The 23,256-nt window shown below is 46.6% G+C and overlaps 1 protein-coding gene across 2 annotated transcripts in view; it reads left to right on the top strand.

Annotated features, from left to right (window-relative positions):
- Dok5 (docking protein 5) overlaps nucleotides 1-23,256 on the top strand; it is a 147,476-nt gene that overhangs the window by 117,035 nt on the left and 7,185 nt on the right. Inside the window, exon 7 of one of the 2 annotated variants that reach the window (XM_028769740.1) lies at nucleotides 21,686-21,806. In XM_028769740.1, coding sequence (XP_028625573.1) covers nucleotides 21,686-21,806 — 121 coding nt within the window. The remainder of the gene's footprint in view (nucleotides 1-21,685; nucleotides 21,807-23,256) is intronic. The other variant, XM_028769741.1, reaches the window with a different exon arrangement.

Below are 23,256 nucleotides of genomic sequence, written 5' to 3'. Positions count from 1 at the left end.
CAAAGCAATGTTCAAACCAACCGGATCATTTTCCTGCAGCAGTGGAGGCTTGATGTTATTGGAGCCAGGAATTCTGGGCAGTTTTGTCTGGTTCCAACTCCTGCTAGCTTCTCTATGATGTCTTGAAATATTAAAGCTCCAACTGGTCAGTGTTTTCGAGTCTGACTCATTTCCAAGTCTTTTTCAGTATCAGAGCACCTCCCCCAAACAACTACTTACATATATAATATAAATTAATAAGAAGCAGTCTGGGAGATAGCTCACTCTGCAAAGTGCTAGACTTGCAAGTTTGAGGACCCAAGGTCCATCTCCAGAACCAAATTAAAAAACAGAAAACCAGTGTGCTGGCACAAGCTTGGAATCCACTGCCGAGGAGGCAAACAGGTGGAGCCCTAAGTCTTGTGGGCCAGCCAGCCTAGCATAATTAGCATGGTCCAAGCCTGTGAAAGAAGGAGTCTTAAAAAAAAAAATGGTGGACAGTGCTGGAGAATGTCTTCCAACCTCTACGCATAAGGGCATGCGTGCATATTCGCACACTTACACGCAAACCCTTACACAAATGACTATATGTGCACACATACAAACAGGGTTAAGTTTGGAGTATGTTTTGAGGAGTTTTGATACCATGGGCCTCAGAAATTCTTTCCCATCCTCATGTTTTAGGATTTAATGCATCATTGTTCGTGACTTGGCTGCCAGCTGCCTTGATGGGGGAGCAGCAGGGAGCTCCTGGGACAACTGGGGACCTCCCTGCGGCAGTTCGCTATTTTTGCTGCCTCTGAGAACTGTGTCTGTGCTAAAGTCTAATTTTGGAACGAGGAGTGACAGCCTGTGGGACGCTCTTCATGCCAGAAGGAGACCTGTCATTCCAGAATTTCCTTCAAGGCGTGAGTCCCAGGATGGAAGTGGTCTGTCACTTAGCAGAGCCTTTTAGGGACCTCAGAGCAGACCCAGTTGAGGGTGGCATTAAGTCCCTATGGTGGTTTCTCCCATATAAGCTGAATCCTAATGACACGCAGCCTTGAGCCTGGAACTGGAAATGCTTTTTCATGCTTTTGTGTGTGTGTGTGTGTGTGTGTGTGTGTGTGTGTGTGTGTGGTGGTTGTTTAATGGATCGATTTATGGCCAAATGGAATTTCTGAATTAATTTTTTTTAATGAATTTAGAGAACTCAAGTGATTTCTTTCATAACTCTTGAAACCAAATCAATTTATATTTGGTATAATTATAAAAGCATTTTGATACACATAATACACACACACACACACACACACACACATACACACACACACACAATAGGGAGTGAGGCAGCTTTAAAACTCATGCTATCAGCGAGGTGTGGTCAGCATTTCAGACACTGAAGTAGCTGTTGAGGCGTAGGTTTTATTGTGTGAGCGCCTTTCTCAGGCTCTTTGCCTTGCCCTTCCCAGTTCAGATTTACCTCTTTTATTTATGGATTCTGGTTAACTGTGTTAACTTTAACACATTGCCTAAAGCAATTATCACCTTTTTCCTTTCCTCTTCCAAATTAAATTCTTTTTATATCCTGACATACTAATTATACAAGAAACTGTTTAGAATTTCTGCCAGCTACCTGCAGAGCAGTGTGATAGAGATGTCTTAAGGAGAACAGACCATAAAACTTAAAAAAAAAAATCTTCTGTATCTATATGTGGTTGTGGTGGCTTGCATGTGTGACTCACTACTGTGGAGGCTGGTGAATGAGGCCCAGGAATCAGCCTGGGGCTCCCTGTGAGTTCGAAACCAGCCTAACCTACATAGTGACTCTGCTTCAACAAACAGAAATGTTTCACTTGTTAGAGAAGGAGCCTGGGTTGTAAACTGTGTAGAGCAGATGGTCCCAGGCTGCAGAAGAAAGCTCCCTCTTCATGATCAGGTAGCTGAGCCAGCAGGAAGTGCTCCTCTGTGGTTTCTGCCTTGATTTCCCTCAATGCTGGGCTGTGACCTGGAAGTACAAGCCAAATAACTCCTTTCCTCTCCACAGATTGCTTCAGGCCAGAGTTCTTTCATCACAGCAACAGAAAGGCAATGGAAGTGTTATTCATAAAAGACCTAGAGGGAAATTGTCAGGGGTGCATGGTACTGTGTCAAAGGCCGAGAGCAGCTTCCTGGAGCGAGCTAGGCCTGAGCTGAGTTTTAGGAGGTACACGTGTCAGCTCCGCTCCTTGACTTCTGGTGGGAAAGAGAGAGTATTTGACATTTACTGAGAATGTACTGTGTATGAGGAACTGTTCTGAGGATTAGACACCTATTAATGTTTGATCTTCAGCATGGCCACAGATATGGGTGGTATCGGCCACTGTTAGGCCTCAGGGGTGTTGAAGTGTGGACTCACGTCTTGGGAGTGATAGAGCCATGATTTAAACTTAGTGATCATGATTTCCAGCATCTTTGTGAGGCCCTGTTGTGTGCATGCTCGGCTAAAGCTAAAAAAAAAAATATATATCAAAATCAGGACACACAAGTTCAACACGAATTCCTTAGAAATTAGTAGCAGATATGTGTAATTACCTCATGTTTAACAATAAATGTTTAAGGGACTATAGAGATAATTAAGAACACTGCTGCTCTTGCAGAGGACCTGGGCTCAGTTCCCAGCCCCACAACCTTCAGAAACTCTAGTTCTAGGGGAATCTTATGCCCTCTTCTGGCCTCTGTGGGTACCGCACACACAGTGCACATACACACATGCAGGTAAACACTCATATACACAAAATTTAAAAATGAATGAATTTAAAAAAGATTAAACACTTAAGACAGAGCAGTTTGTTAATTCAGATATGCTAGATGCTGATGAACCTTATGGTCCTTACTTAAATTTGCTTTTACTCTTGTCATAGATAAAGCCTGCCTTGTAAGAGCTCGTCCTTTTCGGTCCTCATAGCCTCCTGAGGAACACACACAGTGGTATGCTTCAGTTGGAGGTTCCCGTGCTCCATAGCATACGCGTCCATCACCGAGCTCCTGTCTGGCTCACAGCTATACTTCTCTAGCAAAAGAAACACTGTAACCAGCAGAATGTAGCTTTGGAGACTCAAAACTGACTCTTAGTGCTTGAGGAGTGCTCCATGAGCAGGTTCCATCTTGGAGGCCTGGGGGTGATAGGACAAGCTCCGGGGTGTATCCTGAACTCTTGCTCTTTGCGCTTGCTCTCTTGAGAGCAGAGGCCTGTGGGTATATTGACTAGGCCACCTAGACAATGCCCAGTAGTATGGCTTTTCTAATCTCAGTCAGGGCCAAGCTCAGGATGGCAATGGTGGTGAGGACACAGTAAAGGTTAATCCAATCAACTCCTTGCAGTTCTTAATTTATTGTGAGACACCAGCAACAATGATTACTTTGCCAACTTCTCTAAAGGGCCAGATCATCAATATCTCAGGTTTCAAGATCTGTAAGTTGACTCTCTTGCTGCTATCTCCTCTGTATAGCCTCTCCTTCCCCATTTTCACTTTATTCTAATTAAACTAATCACTTTATCGTGTTTGGGGAATGCACTTGCCACTGATTGCTGTGGAGGTCACGTTACAGGAGTTGGGTTTCTCCCCTTACCATGTGAATCCCAGGGAACAGACTCTGGTCAGCAGGTTTTGCAGCAAGCCCCTTTACCCAACTGCCCCATCAAGTTGTCCCCTTTAACGTGGAACATGTAGAATATATTCTTAGGGTACTGGAGTTTCTCTTGCAGGCTACAAATAGATCCTTGACCTGACTCCAGCTCTGAACCATAGTTCTTGGGCATTAAATACAAATGTACTTATTAAATAATCCTTCCTCCCCAATCTGTTTCCCCTGTTAAGAATTTACCAAAGGCAAAAAGCACACAACTCAAGCACACATTAGTTAAATCTGAAGCCCTGGAGAAATTAATCTGAATCTGTCACTTGAGAGACACCTAAGGCATCACCGAAAGGGATATCATTCAGAAGAGGTTCTAGCTTATGGACACTATGGTAGGAACAGGCTTTGTCTTGCAAAGCTTTGGGCCACAGCCAGCAGATGATTGCCAGGCTACTGTGGACAGGGCCTTTGGAGTTAGAGCTATGATGGTTGTCATCAGATATTAAGGTTTCAACATTCTGGGGTGATCCAGTTCAGGGCATCTGCAGAACTGGAAATCGCCCACTTAATGGGTTTCTAGCCAAGTATTTACCAGTCTGTCCAAGCATGAAATGCAAGTTCTGCTCCACTGTGTCGCCATCCTGGAAGGTGAAATGTCGTCTTCTGGCTTCAGTACAGGAATCGTGAAAACATTGATTGATTCCTCAAGTGACGAACCAGGGGGGACAGGTTAAGCTTGCTGAGGTCCGTGCAGAGGGTTTTGTGAACTGATGTATGCAAGCCAGCTTTTTGTTTGGTTCGCCAGCTATTGGCTGAGATAACACTATTTTTTTTTATTAGAATTGTTTCTAGTGTTTATACTGGTGAAATCCGCAAGAAACAGAGATTGTTACATTTTACAAAATAAGAGCGTCTGATGAACACCGGCCTGTCTGAGCTGAGACTTAAGAGTCCCTTTACATCTCATTGAAATGGTGGATGATCTTCAGCCTTTCACTATTCCTATTATTTGTTGTTGCTTCCATAACCTGGATCTTTTGCTCACATAAGCAACATGCACGGCTCCTCATTCAAATTTACAACCCTTTGTTTAGGGAGAACAATTAGTTTGTGTGTGTGTGTGTGTGTGTGTGTGTGTGTGTGTGTAAACAGTAGTTTGATCAAGGACTGTAGTCAACTGGACACACTTCTTTGGGAGAGAAAACGGGACTTCTGTAGCTTTTAACTCCTACTGTATGAGAAGCTTCTAAAGGCCTTGCTAGGTCTGATCAAAACGCTGACTGCAGGCATTGTTTTATAAGTGGAAATACTTTTGAGAGTTGATTCCATCGAGAAAAGGGTTGGGGTGGTGGGGAGATGATTCCATGCTTAAAAGTGCATGCTGTTCCAGAGGTCCTGAGTTCAGTTCCCAGCACTCACATGGTGGCTCACAGCCATCTATATTTTAGGGATAGGATGCCCTCTTCTGACCTCCACAGGCACCAGGGACACATGTGGTGTACAGACATACATGCAAGCAAAGCATTCACACATATAGAAGAAATAAATGTTTAAAATACATTTAAAAGGAAGCGGGCCAGGCTGAGGAGGTGGCCCAACCACGTGAGCATAAGAACTCCACTTCAGATGACCAGAACCCAGGTAAAAGCCAGACGGGCATGGCGGCCTGCCTGGGATCTCAGTGCACAGGAGGTAGAGGAGAGGAGCCTGGGGCATGCTGGGATAGCTAGCTAGACTACCCAGAATTTTCAAGCTCCACATTCTCTGAAAGACTCTGTCTCAATATCAAGGTGGCCAAAAAGCCACTCAGTGTCGACTGTGGGCTTCCACATGCAAGTAAGTGCACACACATATGTACATGGCCACACACATGAAAACATGCATGCACATATGCAAAAAGAAGAATAAAGTTGGCCAGGTGTTGAATAGGCTCAAAATGAAAATGAAGGGCCTTGGGAATAAGATATTAGGATTTTCAAGATGGTGGTATCTGAGCATCAAATCTAGCCTGGAGCCCTATGCTTTGTGTGTGCACACTGTCAGCTCCAGTTGAAAGCACTCCCTGTACATTAAGATACATGTAAGTAAGATACAGGCAGACAATCAGGTATGTGCAGTTACTCTGTGGGTTCTCTCTGAGTACTGGTCTTATTTACTAGGGGACAATTCAGGATAACGGGAGTCAATATCAGTTGTCAACATTTGTGATTCAAAGTGTAGCCAGGGGAGAGAGGGTCCTGGGACATTAACATCCTATAATACATGCAAAGGCTTGCATGAATGCCTACATCCCCAGATCGAGGATAGCCTGGTCTAAGAGCCCAAGGTTGGCACCAAGATTCAGAAACTAAGAACTAATAGTTCTCCTCCAAGGGGCTCTGCATCTGATGGGTCAATGCATCTGAAATAGAGTGCCATTTCTACCCTCTGTGATTGGCCTGTCATAGGTTCTCCAATGTCACATGGGTGTCCACTGTGCATGGTTGTGTAGGTCACGTGAGCTGGCATGTGTAACACTCTGGCAGGAGATTCCGCAAATGTTCTCCATACTAGAGACTCTTTTTTCTTACACAAACTGGTGGGAGCTGGGCCAGGAAAGATTCTCTGCTTGAAGCTCTAAGGGTGCTGGACAGAAACAGGCAGCACAGGGAATCTGGCTGATGGGCCACGTGATTTGGTTCTTTGACAGAGGTGGCACTTTATCAAAGGGTAGAAAGAGTATGATTTCATCTGATGAAGAGGTCTTGGTCATGAGGCAGAAGTGGGAACAGACTCCTAACAGGGACTCCACAGATATGCACGCTTACACCTGCTTTGCATAGCAAAATACAACCAAGCAGCAAACAACCACAGAGGTTCCATCTGCTGCAGGCAGCCATGCGGCCAGCCCACCACTCCACGCTGAACTTAGCCCCAGAGTGAAGATATGAAAATGTGTTATCTCTTCTTCACTGGTATCTGGATTTGGATATCTGTTTCTATTGAGTATGGTTCCAGAATGGAAAGAAAGGGTCAGTGTGACTGTGTGTGTGCATGTAAAGGCCAGGGACCAAGGTTGGGTGTCATTCCTCAGGAGCTATCACCTTGTTTTCTGAAACAGTCTCTTCACTTGCTCACTGATTAGTTGGGCTGGCTGGCCAGCAACCTCCTGATCCTCCTGTCTCTGCCTTCCCAGCACTAGAATTTTTGCTTTATACATTAACTATTAAGATTTTATCTTAATTTTCAAGTGTGGGGTATGTGCACGTGCACATGTGTGCTCTTTCTCTCCCTTTCCCTGCCATTTTCTCCCTCTCTCTCCCTCTCCTCCCATTCCTCCCTCCATGCCTCTTCCTCTCCCTTTCTCTCTTCCTCTCCCTCTCTTTTTCTCCGAATGTGTGTATGTGTGTGTGTGGGGGGGCATGTGTGCAGGTGCTTCTCAGAGGCCAGAGAAGGGCATTGGAGCCCCAGAAGATGGAACCCTAGGTAGCTTGTGAGCCACCTGAGAACTGAATTTGGGTCCTCTCCAAGAGTGGTCCTTGCTTTTAACCACTGAGCCATCTTCCAGCCCTCATATATAGTTAATGTTTGAAGTCTACTCTTGGAAAGGTACACAAACCCTCAGGGTCACGGGTGTACTTCCCTGCAGAGGCTCAAGGCTCAAAGTTTTGTAGGATGGGCAAAATATTGCATTAGAAGCAGAAAACAAAACAAAACTAAAACCTATAATGACAGAAAAAGCCAGGTACCAAACTCACTATTGCCCTACCCCACAGTGCCCACACAAGATTCAGGTTCCAAGCAGGTTTCAAGCTGGTCTGCTTTAAAAGGCATGGGACACCGAGTCCCTAATGATGCCTCCTAGGAAGGGCAGGTGGGGACTTTCTTCAGTAAGAAGCCATACGGTTACCCAAAATGAAGGGAGCGTGGTTTTGTTTTATGCGTGCAGTTGAGGACTCATACGGCTCTGAATAACTCCATGTGACTCACTTTCATTTCCCATGAAAATAACCATCTGAGTGTATCTGGTGCACAGCAGCAAGCTACACATGCCAGTTTGGCCCCAAATGGTGGATTTCACAAGCAGTCTGCTTGTCAAAGCTGTGAGCCACAATGGGGGCTTTGTTTCTGCCAGCTTCCTGTTCACCAAGTCCTGTGTCTTTGCAGGATTTTTCTTACCAGGACAAAAATCAACCTCTCTCCCTCTCTTCTTCCTTCCTCCCTCCTTTCCTTCCTTCTTTTCTTCCTCCCCTCCTACTTCCTTCCCTCCTTCCCTCCTTCCTCTATCCTTCCTTCCTTCCTTCCTTCCTTCCTCCTTTTCTCTTTTTTCATTCCCCCCTTTCTTTTTCTTTCTCCCACCTTCTCTCTTTCCTGAGCGTATGTGTATACCTTCATGGGCATGTGTATTTACATGTCTGGATAGCATGTGTGTGAGTATATGGGTGGAGATCAGATGTCAATCTTGAATACCATTCCTTAGGTGCTATTTATCTTGGTTGTTTTGTTGTTGCTTTGTTTGAGGCAGGGTTTCTTCCCTGGCCTGGAACTCAGTGTGCAGATGATGAAACAGTTCCCTTCAGATGGTTGAAGAGTTCACATTTGATCAGTTCATTCATGAAGCATTTAAGATCTACTTAATCCTTAGCAAGTGCCTACTATGTGCCTGGTATCCTGAAAGGCACTAGGTTTAGAAGCATGCTTGAGAGACCTTTGCTCTCAGGAAGGAGAATGTTGTTCAGAAGAGAACATGCCCCCCTTTGTAGACAAAGCAATGCCAATGTGGAAGCAGACTGTGGTGTGGCCAAAGCTGGGCTTGCAACTGTCTCTAGGACACAGAAGAACGAGAAACGGTCTTTTGTTCAAAGCCAGGCCTCCAGCCCTAGGGCAGGGCCTGCCTGGAGTATAGAAATGCATGCAGTAGGTGGATGAATGAATTGCAGAGCTCAGAGTGCAGAATTCATTCCCAGAGACCAGGGCTGACGGGATGGAGCTATGCACAGATCACCAAGTTGGACGGTTTGGTTGGACAGAGTGGTCATTCCAGAGAAAGCGGTTCCAGCTGGCTCTCTGCTCTGAGTCCCCAAGCTTTCTCTCCTCCATTTCCACAACTAGACTTGGAGCTAGGAACTGGATTTTAAATCCCATTCAGTTTATTATTTACATAAACATGTTCATTTAAAATTTAACTAACTGAAAAATTATGATCGTATGCATGCTTAGTCCTGCCTCTCCTTCTTCCTGTTGTGTGCATGGAACTCATTTCCCACACTCTTTCTTGATTAGAAACTCCTAAAACTTAGTGTAGCCAGGCTTGGTAGCACAGGACTGTAGTCTCACCTACTTGGGGGGCTGAGACACGATGGTTATTCTTTCAAGGACTGGATGGGTTAGAGAGAGTCCGAGTCCAACTAGGGTGATATGCTAAGATTCTGACACAAAATGGAAGGTCGAAGAAGCTAAGGTTGTAGTTAGCGCATCAGGAGAGCAGGTGAAAAGAATGTGGGACCCCGGGGTCAACCCCAGAACCACATGAAGGAAAGGAAGGAAGGAAAAGACCCATGTCCCACACGATCTCACACAGAAATCTTTATCTCTGTGTGTGTGTGTGCACACACACAGAGGAATGGGTTTTTAGAGGTCATTGTCAGCTTTATAAAACAGTATCATGTGGCCTATATGAAATTTAGCTGTAGAATTTCTCACTTAACAAGGGATAGTTAGTGGAAAATAGAAATAAATCACACAGTAGAGTTCAAATTCAGGTGTCCCCACTGTGGCTCAGGGTCAAAGCTTAGAGTATAAGCGTATTGAATAAAGTTTTATTGCAGTGTGGTTATGCTTCTATTCATTTATATGCCTTTGGAGTTGTTGCTCACAGAAACATCAGAGTTGTGTAGCTGGGGCTTGGGACTGTATTGCCTGGAAATCCATTTGCTGCCTGGCCCATTTGTCAGCATTGGTGTCTAAGCGATATTCCAGGGTCTGGATGATAACAAGTTTGTTTATCCTGTCAATGGGAACATAGGGATACTTTCTCCACTGCTTAATGTCTACAGTGTATTTCTGCATATAGATTCTTACCTACTGTTAGGTTTATGGCTGTGGGGCCAACTACCCACCAGTGGCCACACCCTTTAAAAGAATGGCTTCCCCTCCCCCAGTAACCATCAACTGCCAGCAATTCCTCAGCTAGGGATGGACCCCTGTGAGCACCAGCCACATCCATGCTGGGATATTGATTGGCTTAATCTTGTGCAGGCAACACAGCTGCTGTGAATTCATGATTGTAGTGGCATGCCGTGTCCAGACGACTTGAGTTCATGTTTATAACAGCCACGCCACATGTTAAGAAGGCAGCTCTCTACCGCACTTTCTGATCCCCCAGCTCACACGTTCTTCCTACCCCCTCTTCCACGGTGTTTTCTGAACCTCAGAGAGGTGGATACATTGTCTCATTCAGGGCTAGCCACTCACAGATCACTTATTCCAGGCACTTTGACTAGTCACCAGTCTCTGCACTGACTGCTGCCCACTGCAAAAAAGAAGCGTCTGTGACCCAAACCAAGAACAGCACCAGTCGCTGGATACAAACACAAAGATTTCGAAGGCTTCTTAACAATATCTCCACCTAACAATTTAAAAATTTTGCTTGGCATTTGAGACAGGCCTTTGCTAGGAGGCTCTGGATGGCTTCAAACCAGAGATCCTGCCTCAGCTTCCCGAGGGCAGGGATTACAGGTGTGTGCTAACCGCAAGTGGTGCTTTGTGTCTCCTGGAGGATACCAGTTCCATTTTGCAGAGGAGGCCACTGAGGCACAATGGCTCCTGGCTCCTAAGTAGAGAATGAAGACAAGGACACAGAACTTTGCCGTCAGTGTCACTGGAGAGGGGGGAACACTTTGTGGCAGACTCCTGTAAATTCAGTGGAGAAGGATGGTGAACCTCTGTGTGGTGTGGTGTGGTGAACTCTTGGTGTTGCCAGAGCTGAGGGCCTGGAAGGCGCTGTGGCTCTCAGTCTTGCTGTCAGGAGTTCAGTGCCAGGATTGGTCAGCAGCAAATCACCAGGTCCTGCTCGCTGTGTTTCATTTCTGCAGGTGTGAATAGACCGGTGTCTCTGAGCAAGTGCCTTCCTGGTAGCATTGGGATCTCCGTTTCTAGAGGTTTCCAGCACAGGAAGCACAGGCTGAGAACTAGGCTTCACAGTGAGTTCAAAGACCTGACTCCTTGGTCCAGGATGACAAGGCAGAAGATGGAGCGTACCCTTAAGAATGGTGACTGTCTCAAATGCCAAGAGCCAAGTGGGAGCTATGGAAAGCTTGGGGTTTGTGCTTTAACACACTTTACAGGGACAAAAATTCCATAGCAAGGCTCAAGGTTCCTTATGTGTACACATCATTGCTTGGGAAAGCAGAGTGTCAACTTGAGCACTTTCCTACTTGGCTAACCCAGCTGCATGAGCCTCATTTACCTTCGTTCTATCCCAACTGTGGATGTTGATGTCTTGTGTGTTTAGGTAATCAAGAGCAGGTTGTGGGTTCTCTCACTGAAAGCACTAGATCCCGATAACACCCCTTACATGGAATACTAAGCCAGCAGAGGGAGGAGTGTGCTCAAAAGCTGGTAAGCTGATCTCCGTGTCCCTTGGTACCCACTGACCCCCCTCCCCAACACCCTGAAGTTGCCCCACAAAGATCACAGGAAAGTTGTTTGGCATTATCTGTGTCTCCTGGGTTCCAGAGAATTGGTTGGTGTCACTTAGCTGAACAATTAGCATTTTAAGTAGTTTGTATTGATTGAATGAGCTTGCTCTTCAAGGGGGAAGAGCCTGTAGGAACCGGAACAAGGGTATTTATCTCAATCCCGAAGGCCTGACCAGTGTCTACAAGAAGTATTAGCGAGAAGCTGCTGGGGTGTTTGACAAACCTGGGAAGTGCAGATGTGTTGGGTGTGGTCCACAGTTTGCAGCTACCTGAGCAGACACTTGGTTTTCAATGCCTTTAAAAAAAAATCTCTCAGGTAAGACTCTTGTTCTTGTTTGAGGGTGACCATCTGGTCTGGATTCTGTAGAAGTAAACATGACCTTTAAGATCTGGTTCAAAACCCATTCCCCATCCTGAGATAAGTGAGCAGTCCTTTCCATTTGGAGACTTGAGATTATGTTTGGATCCTCTGAGAGCTCTTTCTGACGTTCTTTTTCACTTCTAGTTTCCTTTGCTAGGGTCCTTTGGAGGAGAGTGGAGGGTGGGGACTAGAGGTGAGATGGGTGGGAGGTTGTCGCACCACCATACTTTGTGGAATGCATATCCCTTTAAGTCCTTTCCTGGATACATGACCACCCACCCCACCTTCCTGTTCCTGGGAGAGAGACACACCCTCTCAGTCGTTAGTGGTTATTCAGAGTTGCTGAGTCCTTTCAGCCAATGAACCGGGTGGTGAACGTGGGGAAAGGGCTGGGACTTATTATGAAATTAATTCATTTCTATTTGAACATGACATAAAATGAAAATAATGCCAAAGAATTTGCCCTTCCAGTTTACCTCTTTGAATCTCTCCTGAACTCAATTATCCCATGTACCCCTTTGACCTTACATTTCTTTCTTTCTTTCTTTCTTTCTTTCTTTCTTTCTTTCTTTCTTTTTTTTTTTTTTTTTTTTTTTTTGAGACAGGATTTCTCCGTATAGTCCTGGCTGTCCTGGAACTCACTCTGTAGACCAGGCTGGCCTCGAACTCAGAAATCCGCCTGCCTCTGCCTCCCAAGTGCTGGGATTAAAGGCTTGCACCACCACTGCCTGGCTGGTCTTACATTTCTTAATAAATTCTCACAAGTATGAGAATGTCCCGATACTTCCAGGGGTACATTCCAAGCTTCCAAGACCCCTGAGAGATGTCTGATGTCATTGCCAGTGACTAACCCCCCTACATATATATTATAATAATATACTATATATTAAGGGACGATTATAGGAATGAGCACATATTTAGGAAGCCCAGACTGTGGCTAGATAGTATTTAAATCCATGCTAATGACAAACTGTCACCTGGACCCTGCCTAGGAAATTGCTACTCCTGGCCTTTAAATTTATTTTCTATGATTTCCCAAAGACTGGACTCTTTCCTTCCTGGCGATTACAGTTTAGTCTGCGGCACAACAACCTGAAGGTTCTTCAAGAACAAAACCGAAGTCACCAAGTCACTGCTTCTGTGATAGTGCAGCAACACTTAAAAGTAACTTTCGAGTCAGTGGAAAACCATTTTAATGTGCAAATTAAGATTAAAATTTAAAACCCGTTTGAAAATTGGCAGTTGGAGCTGCAGTCTCAGTATTGGCTCTCTGGATGAAAACCGGGGACATCGAGCAAAGGGTTTCAGAAAGGAGAGTGGGTTACTTTAAAATGCAGAGTCTTACCCAAGAGATAAAAAATAAAATGTGGCCAGGAATCAGGCAACATAAGTTACTGTGCAGGGTGTGGGCGGTGTCATCACGGAACACAACAGGTCCAAAGGTGTTAGGACCTGCCTGTGCTGAGTAACATGTGAAGGGAGGGTGTTCTGTAACTGTGCCTGTCTATCAGCTAGTGTGGACCAGTGCATCACACGTACTCTGTTTTATTTTTAACCATGTGTGTCTGTGTGTCTGTGTGTCGACTGTGTGTCTGTGTGTCTCTGTGTGGGTATGCACAGGTACTTATAGGTGCCTGGGGAGGCCAGAAGAAGGTGCTGGATCCTCTGGAACTGGAAGTATAGGCAGTTGTTTAGGCTGCTCAGTAGTGGATGCTGGGATTGGAACTTGAGTCCTCCGCAAGAGCTGTATACACCCTTTTTTTATTTTTTGAGATTTCATTTGTTTTAATTTTATATGTATGTAAGCGTTTGCCTGGATGTATGTGTGTACATCATGTGTGTGAAGCAGTCATAGAGGCCATATGAGGATATTGCACTCCCTGGAACTGGAGTCAGACAATTGTGAATTGTCATGTGGGTACTTGGGAATTGAACCCAGATCCTCTGGGAGATCAACCAGTGCTCTTAACCACTGGGCCATCTCTTGAGCTCCTTTATGTCCACTTCTAAAAACAGATAGACAAGAAATATACCAGCATGTTCACAGGCTTTATCTGTCTTTCTTTGTTGCTTGCTTGGAGCTGATTTAGGATCTGCCATAGATATACTCCCGTACGTCTTAAACACAACAAAATATATCAATTGTGTGAGAGAGAGCACAATATATCACAAGTCTTAGGAACAGGTCATAAATATCACAAATATTGGAATACTTTCCCCCTCTTGCTGCCAGGCAAAATATTTTCAGATACAAAGACTGAGTTGCCTTTGAGAGTAAGCATCAAGCCTTCTCGGGTAGGAATGGAATCTGAGCGTGGTGCCTCTCCTGTAGTTGACTCCTGTTTCTGTAACTGTTCTGTAAGTACATTGAAAGGTTCAGAAAGGTTTCATTCTTTCTATTCTACTTAATTTATTTAGCATGTGTCTGTCTGTTGCTGTGATTAAATACTGACCGAAAGTAACACGGGGGAAGAAAGGGTTTATTTCATTTACAGGTTATAATCCATTACTGAGGGAGACTCAAGGCAGAAACCTGGAGGCAGTAACTGAAGTAGAGGCCGTGTAGGGGTGTGGCTTGCTAGCTTGTTCCTGGCTCTTGCTCGACTACCTTTCTTATACTCCAGGCCACCTGCCTGGGAGCTGTACCCACAGTAGGCTCTGTTAGTCAGCAACCTGAAAACGCTTTGCAGCCTGATTTAATGGATGAGACTCCTCAATGGAGGTTCACCTCCTTGGGAATGCCAACTTGACAACAAATCAACCAGGGCATGGAGCATGGAGTTGGAGGGTAAAGTGGGGGAAATTTGTGTCACAGATAGGAAAATGGAAGGACACTGGAGATGCCAATGGCCAGGATGGGGGGGGTGGATGCCAAGAGACAGCTAAACATGGGGTAGAAGGAGAAAGGGAAATAGCTGAGAGGTTTTCTTCTTTTCCTCCCTCTCCTTTCCCCTCTCCCCTCCCTTCTGTCTCTCTCTCAGACTGTTGTCTCATCTGGCTTACCTTTGCTATAGTTTATACCTAAAACATTCTGGAAATTTGATATAAACACACATACATGCACACACATACATATACACATCTGCACACACGTATATCCATAAACACACATGCACACATAAATACACATGCATTTGCACACATACGCACACACATGTGCACACGCATGTACATATGCTTCAACATACACAGATACATATCTGAACACACATGTGAACATACATGCATATACACACATATGCATACATATACACACATGCACACACACATGTTCAGACACAATCGAGGACATTATCAGAGTTGCACAGGCTTAGTTGGGGATGTAGCTCAGTTGGTAGAGTACCTATGGAACATGAAGGGAGCCATGGGCTTGGTCTCCAGTATCACATACATCAGATGTGGTAGCACATGCCAGTCATCTCAGCACTTAGGAGAAGAGGCAAGAGGAGCAGAAGTTCACACCTGACTATGCAGTGAATTTGAGGCCAGTATCAGCCACAAGAGCACCTGTCTTAAAGAAGCAATCAAGGAGCCAAGGAGGGAGGAGGACATGGAGGGAGGAAAAGAAGAATGAAAGAAAGAAAAGGAGAGGGAAATATCACATGAGATTTAAAGCCTGTTGGATGGAAAATGCACACAGAGACAAGGATGGCTCTTGAGTCATGTGATCCACTGCCCAACAGTGTCCTCGAGCCATCCATCCCCTCAGGACCAGGAAGAATGGATGGACAAGGACAGTATTGTTTACACACAGTCATTGCCTGAGTCCTCCCTGGGTTACTTCTGACTGAGACCAGAGGAAGTCAGTTAGCCCAAGAAGGGCGATTTTCAGACTTTGAGTCAAAGCCATTCCCCCATGCACATTTGCTTCCGAGTAGGTGCAGACCAGAGTCCTGTATCCTGGGAGTGACTGCAGCAGACAGAGTTCTACCTAGCTATGCAGTTCCATTTCTCCACACAGCTCTACTGCAGAGGGACAGTATGGGGGAGGATTGCAGCCAGGCCCCTGTGCCCTCCTGGGCTTAGAGTCTTGATAGACACAGGGAACATGTTCCTGTCAGACTGTAGGAGTTCAGAGCCCACAGCCTTTGGCAGGTTTGGGAGATTCAGCTGCTGTTACAGGTCCTGTGAGGGCCTAATAGCTGGACCATTAGAATTTTTTCTTTCCCAAGATGGTTAGTGGGATTTTCTCACTAGAGGAAGGGACCTTGGCAGACAGGTTCACTGTAAGTGTTGGGAGGACTACTGAAGGACTTGCTAAGGCATTGCCACTCAGGTCTCCGGAGAAGGAGCGTCTAATCCAGAGCCTGAGGTTTGCATACAGCCAAGGATAGTTATGAATGCAGCTCAGTAAACATCCACAGACTTTATGAGATTGCATCTCTGCATTTTTGAGGTGGTAACTCAATCGTGACATTCTCAAGCACAAACTTGGCAAATGACAGTTCCGTGTCGTCATGTCAAATGGTTAGAATGTGCCTGGGCTCTAACTTTCTCTGACACCACTTGAGGGGAAGCTAAGCGCTAACCCACAATCTCAAGTTGCCTTCTGAGCAGCTTGAATCGTAGGTATGGCTAGATAATTTTGTGGCTTTGATGAGGACTTCCTTGAGGTAGGAGCACAACGTATCATCCTTGTTTATAGAACACGGGCACACGCCTCTATAAGCTATGTAGTTAGCGGTTTTACATTTGGAACTATGAGGCTGCAATCAAGTACAGGACGTTTTCATTACCTCCTAAGAAAACCCTGTCTCTTCTGCACTTTGAGAACATCGACTTCCCCCAGGGATTCACCTCTCCTGAGAATCCCATATAAATGAAAATATATAAATGTGATGTTATTTATAGTGGCTTCTTTCACCAAGTGCAATTATCCTATGTATCAGATCAGCTTTCAATTTTTTTGACAATCTGATTTATTTTGAATGGTTTATTTATTTTGTTATATGAATATGGGTGTTTTGCCTGCCTATTACATCTGTGCCATGTGCATGCAGTACCCATGGAGACCAGGAGAGGGCGCCATATTTCTTGGACCTAGAATTACAGATAATTGTGAGCTGCCTTGTGGTGGCTGGGAATGGGATTCAGGTCCTCTGTAGGAGCAGCCAGTGCTTTTAACTGCTGAGCCGTTATCTCCAGCCTCTACTGATATTTTTGTTAACGCATTTATGGTTCATTGACTGCTCTCTACAACCCTGGGAAGAGAGACTTGGAAGAACCAACAACTCTTTCAGGCAGCATGGCGTTTGTAGTACATTCGAGATGCCGTGGCCGTACAGGTTGGTTGACTGACTGCCTTGAGTATTTCATGACGCTGCACAGCACCACCAGCCTGGGTTAGAAAGAGCCCTGTGTGCATCCCTATGGTATAAAGGGAAGTGTGTATGTGTGTGTGTGTGTGTGTGTGTGTGTGTGTGTGTGTGTGTCGGGGGGGAGGGTACAGGGAATTTGTGATCTGCAGGAGGTGGAAGAGCACATGAGGGGCACTAGCAAATGATGACATGATAAGAATAATAATCCAGGTCTGAGGTGAGGTAGCATTGGCTAACCCTGTGAGGAGAAGTGGAGAGGTGTAGCCTGAGCAGATTTCAGGGCGGCAGGAGGGAGGGGTGGAGGATGGGGGAGGTGAAGTGAGGCTGTGTGGGAGGGGTGGGGGAAGTGGGGGTGTAGTCAGGTGTCTGAGAAGTGGAGAGGCCCTCAGCCCTCGAAGCAGAAGTGCAGTGGCGTCCATCTGTCACAGTTGGAATTGGCTGAGAGGTGAAGGTGGTGGTGGGGGAGGCTGGGAGGCCTGAGACTAGAGTATAGAAGAGAAGGGAACACCACTCCCTAGCAGCATTTTGGTTGCTTGGCAACACTTGGTTCCTTATCCTGGGCTTAATTCTTTCAAGTTGGATGCTTCATGACTCACTCACTGTACATCAGAGAGAGAGAAAGAGAGAGAGAGAGAGAGAGAGAGAGAGAGAGAGAGAGAGAGAGAGAGAGAAGGGGAGAGGGAGAGAAGCCATGATTTCCTCGTGGCCATTGTTTCACGTAGAGCAGAGCAGAGTGTGTGTTGGGAGAGATGGGTTGTGACTGCATGGGTCAGGCAGGATATACAGTCCATCCCCTGTCACACCCTGCCTCCCTTCCCGTGGCGCTCAGGTGTATTGGGCGAGTTGGAGGAAGGTACATTGTAGAGTTGAAGCTGGGAAGCTTTGCTCGGGACTTTTCTCTAAAGAAGGGAACTCAGATGTGACATAGACAAAGCCCGGACGGTAGTTCTCAGTAAACGGGATTAGCAAAGCACCCAGGGCTACCCTGGTGAGGACTGCAACAGGCGATCCTGTAGACACACGCCCACGGACGCCTGCCTCTTGCAAATACCACTTCTTCTATCCTCATCGCCTGGACCTCCTCAGGTCAGCTGCGGTGGCTACTGTTACTTACCTACTCAGCAGAGTCTAGAATCACCTGGGGGATGGGCCTCTGGTCCTGTCTTCCAGAGGATCATCTTTATTGTGTTGAGGTGAGAAGGGCCCCCCACTGTGGGCGGCACCATTCCCCTGGGCGGGGATCCTGGAGAGTCTAAAAAGGAGACCTTGAGCCTGTCTGCCGCAGCATCCACCCCTCTGTTCCTCGACTGTGGATTTAATGTAGTCAGCCATGTCAAGCCTCCACCTCCCTGGCTTCCCTATCTTTTTGAAGTGAACCTTGAGCTGTGAGGAAAAACAAACCCTTTCTCCCTTAAGCTGTGTTTGTCAGAGTATTTGTATCACAGCAACAGGAAAAGAAATTAAGAGCCAGCGTTTCCAACTGAGATTTTGTTCCCTGCATGTTCTGTAGTCCTTTATAAACCTGGTCCAGGCTTCCTGACTGCCCAAGCTGGGCCACAGGGTGATGGTGATTCTGTCTGCACACGAGCATGTGGTTCTAGCGACCGACCACCCCCTAATCTGATGCTTCCATATTTTTGTGAGTGGAAAAGTCTTCCAGGAATGCCACTGTCCACATAGCAGAAGTTCCCATTGTTTTTGCAAGGTTCAAGGTGATTCTTATTTTCCCAATGTGCAAGGATCAGATAGCTGGTTGAAGACAGCCAAACGATACAGACGTATGGAGAGTGTTTTATAAAGGGGAAAGGTCCAGTTCTCTCCAGCTACCCAAATGCAATCCTCCACCACAGTTGCTAATTGATATTCCCGCCAGTCACACACAAGGCTACTGACCCTTTTGCCTGTGTGAACTCCAGGGAGAAGCATGGAAGAACAAGTGAGCTCTCCCCACCGAGAGCCCTCCCCAAATCAGGAGCCCTCCCCACCGTGAGCCCTCCCCACCTCGAGCCATCCCCACCACGCTGTCTCCATGTGGCCTGGATCCAGAGTCTCCAGGATCTTCTCACCTTTAAAGGACCATCCAGTTGTTTTCACATTGTCCGATGACACAAGTCATTCTTGTCATTTTTCTCCAAGGGCAATTTTTAAGAAACTGTTCCTTTCATGGAATTGGATTTTTTTTTCCCCCAAAGGGCTGAGAGAGGAACGAGAAGCCAGGCTTTGTGCTGTTCTCCACAAAACATGACACCAGTGTCATTTCATTCTTGTTACTAAATAAATAAGCTTTCTAAAAATACCGCCAGAGCGCCAGGCCATCCAAACATATTTGCAGCAATGTAGCAAATAATCTGAAATGACTGCTATTTCTCAAGGGTTTCCTTTATATTAGAATTTTATTATATTAAGTATAATCTAGTGTTATGAAAATCAAATCCCTGAGCTGTCCACATTCGTCTCTTTCTCCCTTCACCTCTCATTGCGTGTAAATGAGGTCAGATGTCACCACTCGAAGGTTGATTTTCCTTCTCTTTTCTTTCTGGGAGACTCTTCTTGAGGGCAGAAAAGACTGCAGGCGCTTCCTCGAGGCTCAGTGCTGGCTCACCTTTCCCACCTTTCGATCTCAGAGTCCATTTTTAGGGAACGCTGCCCCATAAACCCCTGCGCTTTCTAACATCATGTGGGGACATGTTTGGTAACTGTGCAGTTATGACTGGGATCAGAAATTCAAGCCAGCAACAGGGAAGCAACACATATAAATTAAATTATCTCTGAGTGATTGCCTATTATCTCTTTTGCAAGTTGAGTCTCACGAGCTGCAGTGAGTTTCCGTCTCCCCGGTGTGAAGCTTAATATTGTTTGGTTTTATTGGAGAATGTGCGGGCATCGTGTTTGAAAACACCCAGGCTGAAGGCACACGTACAGGAAGTTCCTTTCTTTAAGAGAAAATCTAAATGGGCTTGGTGGGTCACGGTCACCATCCTTATCACCTCGGTCTGCCTATCACCATCCTCACTATCAACCTCACGCTTGTTACACCGTCATCAGGACCAGCTTCATATTGCCATCGTATGATGTCTGCTGTCGATAACCACTCCTTATCACCATCTTCACGGTTGTCAGTCATCATTGAATTGTTCGTCACCACCACCACCATCACCATCATCACCATCACCACCACCACCATCACCATCATCACCTCTGCTCCTTTCCCTGTGCTTAGATTTTTCCTAGGCAAGGGGTAAGCATGTCTCCTCTCATCAAATTCTCACACAGCCCAGCAGGGCGGGGACTCAAGGCTTTTCACGTGACATCTGGGGTCCGCTGTGCTTCTTTCTTGTCACGACCACCTGTTTCCTTTTCTGTTACTTAACTCTTCCGTTCGCAGGGAAAGCTGTTACCAAGTATCCAATTGTATCTATGAGCAACTACTCAGGCCTGGACTGGGGGACGCTTGAGTGACCTCCAGCTGTTGCTGATCACTAAGTAATACTGATGAACAATCGTGCACAAATCCACGTCTTGATGAATATGGTCTCTTTTGTAAAGAGCTACAATGACTAACCCAGTGCTCAAGTACTCAGGGTATCAAATTCGGAAACAGTGATGTGTGTTCTGGCACAATGAGGCTGTACTGTGGACTCATGAGATCAGCGCTCAGACGGGACCAGTGTGCTCAGATGCCGTCACATTTGCATGAACCCTTCTTCTACATGTGGTCCTGGCTGCTTTTCTCTGCAGCTTCCGCTGGGCCCCCTACTGTGGCAACGCCGGCCTCCGATCTTCTCAAGATCCCAGATTCTTGTGCAGTGTTGGCCCCTTTGCTTCCTTGGAACCTAGACAAGGGGACAGCTGAGGGAAGGCATGGTGGCCAAGCAGACAGGGTGCTTTTGTTTTCTGACCCTGGCGACAGATCTAACTCAACCATCTTGAGCGGAGAAGCGGTCCTTGGCTCAGGTTGTTGAGAAATCTGGGGTGGTGCCCATGAGCCTCTCTATCCTCGTTGGCCTCTGCTCCCCGTGAGCCTCTGTATCCCCATTGGCACCTGGTGCCCATGAGCCTCTCTAGCCCCGCTGGCCCCTGGTCCCCGGGAGCCTCTCTAGCCCCTCTGGCCTCTGGTCCCCGGGAGCCTCTCTAGCCCCGCTGGCCCCTGGTCCTTGGGAGCCTCTCTAGCCCTCGCTCTCTTTCCTTGACTGCCTTGCTCTTATTGGCATCTGTTCACATTCTTTGTTCTTCCAAGACGTTCTCTGCTTCCCTTTCTCCCTTCGTGAGAAGACACTTTCCTGCAACACCCGTTCCTTGCATACCTACTAAGTGTCAGGAAATAGTCTAGACCCAGAGGATAAAGCAACTAATATAATCACCACAAATCCTTAGCTCACCTCTACCGACTGTTCCCTGTGTAATAGAAGCCGAGACAACTACATCATCTTGGCTTGGCATGGGTGACCGGCTTAACTCCAGAGCCGGTGGTAAGGTCACCTGACGAGGGCCAGAGTTGTTGAGCCAAGTAGGAGAGTGGACCCCAAAAGGAAGTTTATGTTGCCAACAGGAAGAAGCATGGAGCTGTTAACCAGGTGAAGCCAGGGACTGCCCACCACCACGAGTGGACCCTTCCTGTGTAGACAGCTGGTTCTGTGGTTCTGACGGTCTTCTTGTCCTCTGACTCAGGTCCTGACACTCACACTGCCCCTTGGGTCTCCTTGAGGCTCTGTCGTGCTGAGTCACCTCTCTCTTCTTTTTGATCCCAGCTCCAGATGAAGAAGAGCGAGCGGGCAGCTTCGCTGAGCACCGTAGTGCCCCTGCCCCGCAGTGCCTACTGGCAGCACATCACGAGGCAGCACAGCACAGGGCAGCTGTACCACCTGCAAGGTAAGCAGAGCACACTGCCTGCATGAGGCCCATGCCTGGACACTCACATGAGGGACCAGTTAAACTGCTGTATGCCACCATGCCACCTCCCAAGTTGAGGACCTCCCTTGAGGCCTCCTCACCCTGGGTACTTCATCTTTCTGGATTCCTGGACTTGCATCTATCACACTATCCTCAGGAAATTTGTTTAAAATGTAGATTCTTGGGCTCTTAGCCAGAGCCACAGCAGTCCTGAGGCTTGAGGTCCCAGGAAGAGACTAAGCAACCCGTCTTTTGGAGGGACACCTGTACAAAGTCTGGCCAAGGGCTAGAGTCTAGGTTCTAGAAAGAATCCTCTGAGCTCAAGGCATCAAGGTCAGCATCACTAGGGAACTGACAGACATGCAGATTCTCAGGACTTTCTCCAGCCATTCTAAAATAGGAGAGGGTGGGCCTCCTCCAGCCTGTTGTACTTTTAACAAAACCCAAGGTGCTTCTCCTGAACACCTTTGGTAGGAACCACTCACTGCTCCAGGATTACAAGGGAGAAAGAGATCCCTTCCTCTTGAGAAACAAATCCTCTGAAGTAGGGTACAGGTCTGCTCACTGGGAGACCAAAAGATTCCCCAGTTCAACACGGGACTTAAAACCTTTCTTATCCTTTTAAATGCTCCCTCTGACACTTTAGCACAAGGAAATTGATGTACTCACTTCTAACTGATATGTAAGCCAACCAACAAACCTGTGTGGAATGTCCTTGCTGCAGGACCTGATGGTGTGTTCAGCCCTACACTGGAAAGAGCATGCCAAAGACTAAGCTCACAGTACCCTGTGAGACTGAGCTCACAGTACCCTGACCAAGGACAGCACAGGCAGCCCTACACTGGAAAGAGCATGCCAAAGACTAAGCTCACAGTACCCTGTGAGACTGAACTCACAGTACCCTGACCAAGGACAGCACAGGGAGGGTTTATTGTGGGTCACAGCTCCAGGCTGTATTCTATGCAGGGGAAGTCAAGACAGGCAACTGAGCAGCTAGTCACATAAAATTCACAGCCAAGAGCAGAGAGATGGCTCGTTGGGGCCAGGGATGTGGCTCAGCTGGTAGACTGAGCCATAGTCTCAACCTGCTGCTCCCTGACTCAGCAAGCTTTCTTCACTGTTATCCAGCCCAGGACTTAGCGTAGGGAATAGTGCAGCCCAGAGTGGGCTCTGGGTCAATTAAGAGTTAGGACAGTTGCCTACGGACATGCTCACAGGCCCAACCTGAGCTAGATAATTATTTGATTGAGAGTCTCCTCTTAGGTGACTCTAAAGTATGAAAGTTAATATTTCAAACTAACCATCATATGTAGGAATAAATGGATGGATGGATAGATGAATATTGATGAATGGGTGGATGGATGGGTGGATGGATGGGTGGATGGATGGATGGATGGGTGGATGGGTGGATGGATGGATGGGTGGATGG

Source organism: Grammomys surdaster, unplaced genomic scaffold (genome assembly GCF_004785775.1).
Source record: "Grammomys surdaster isolate TR1022 unplaced genomic scaffold, NIH_TR_1.0 193, whole genome shotgun sequence".
Taxonomy (NCBI): Eukaryota; Metazoa; Chordata; class Mammalia; order Rodentia; family Muridae; genus Grammomys; species Grammomys surdaster.
This window is presented reverse-complemented; position numbering and strand designations above follow the sequence as displayed.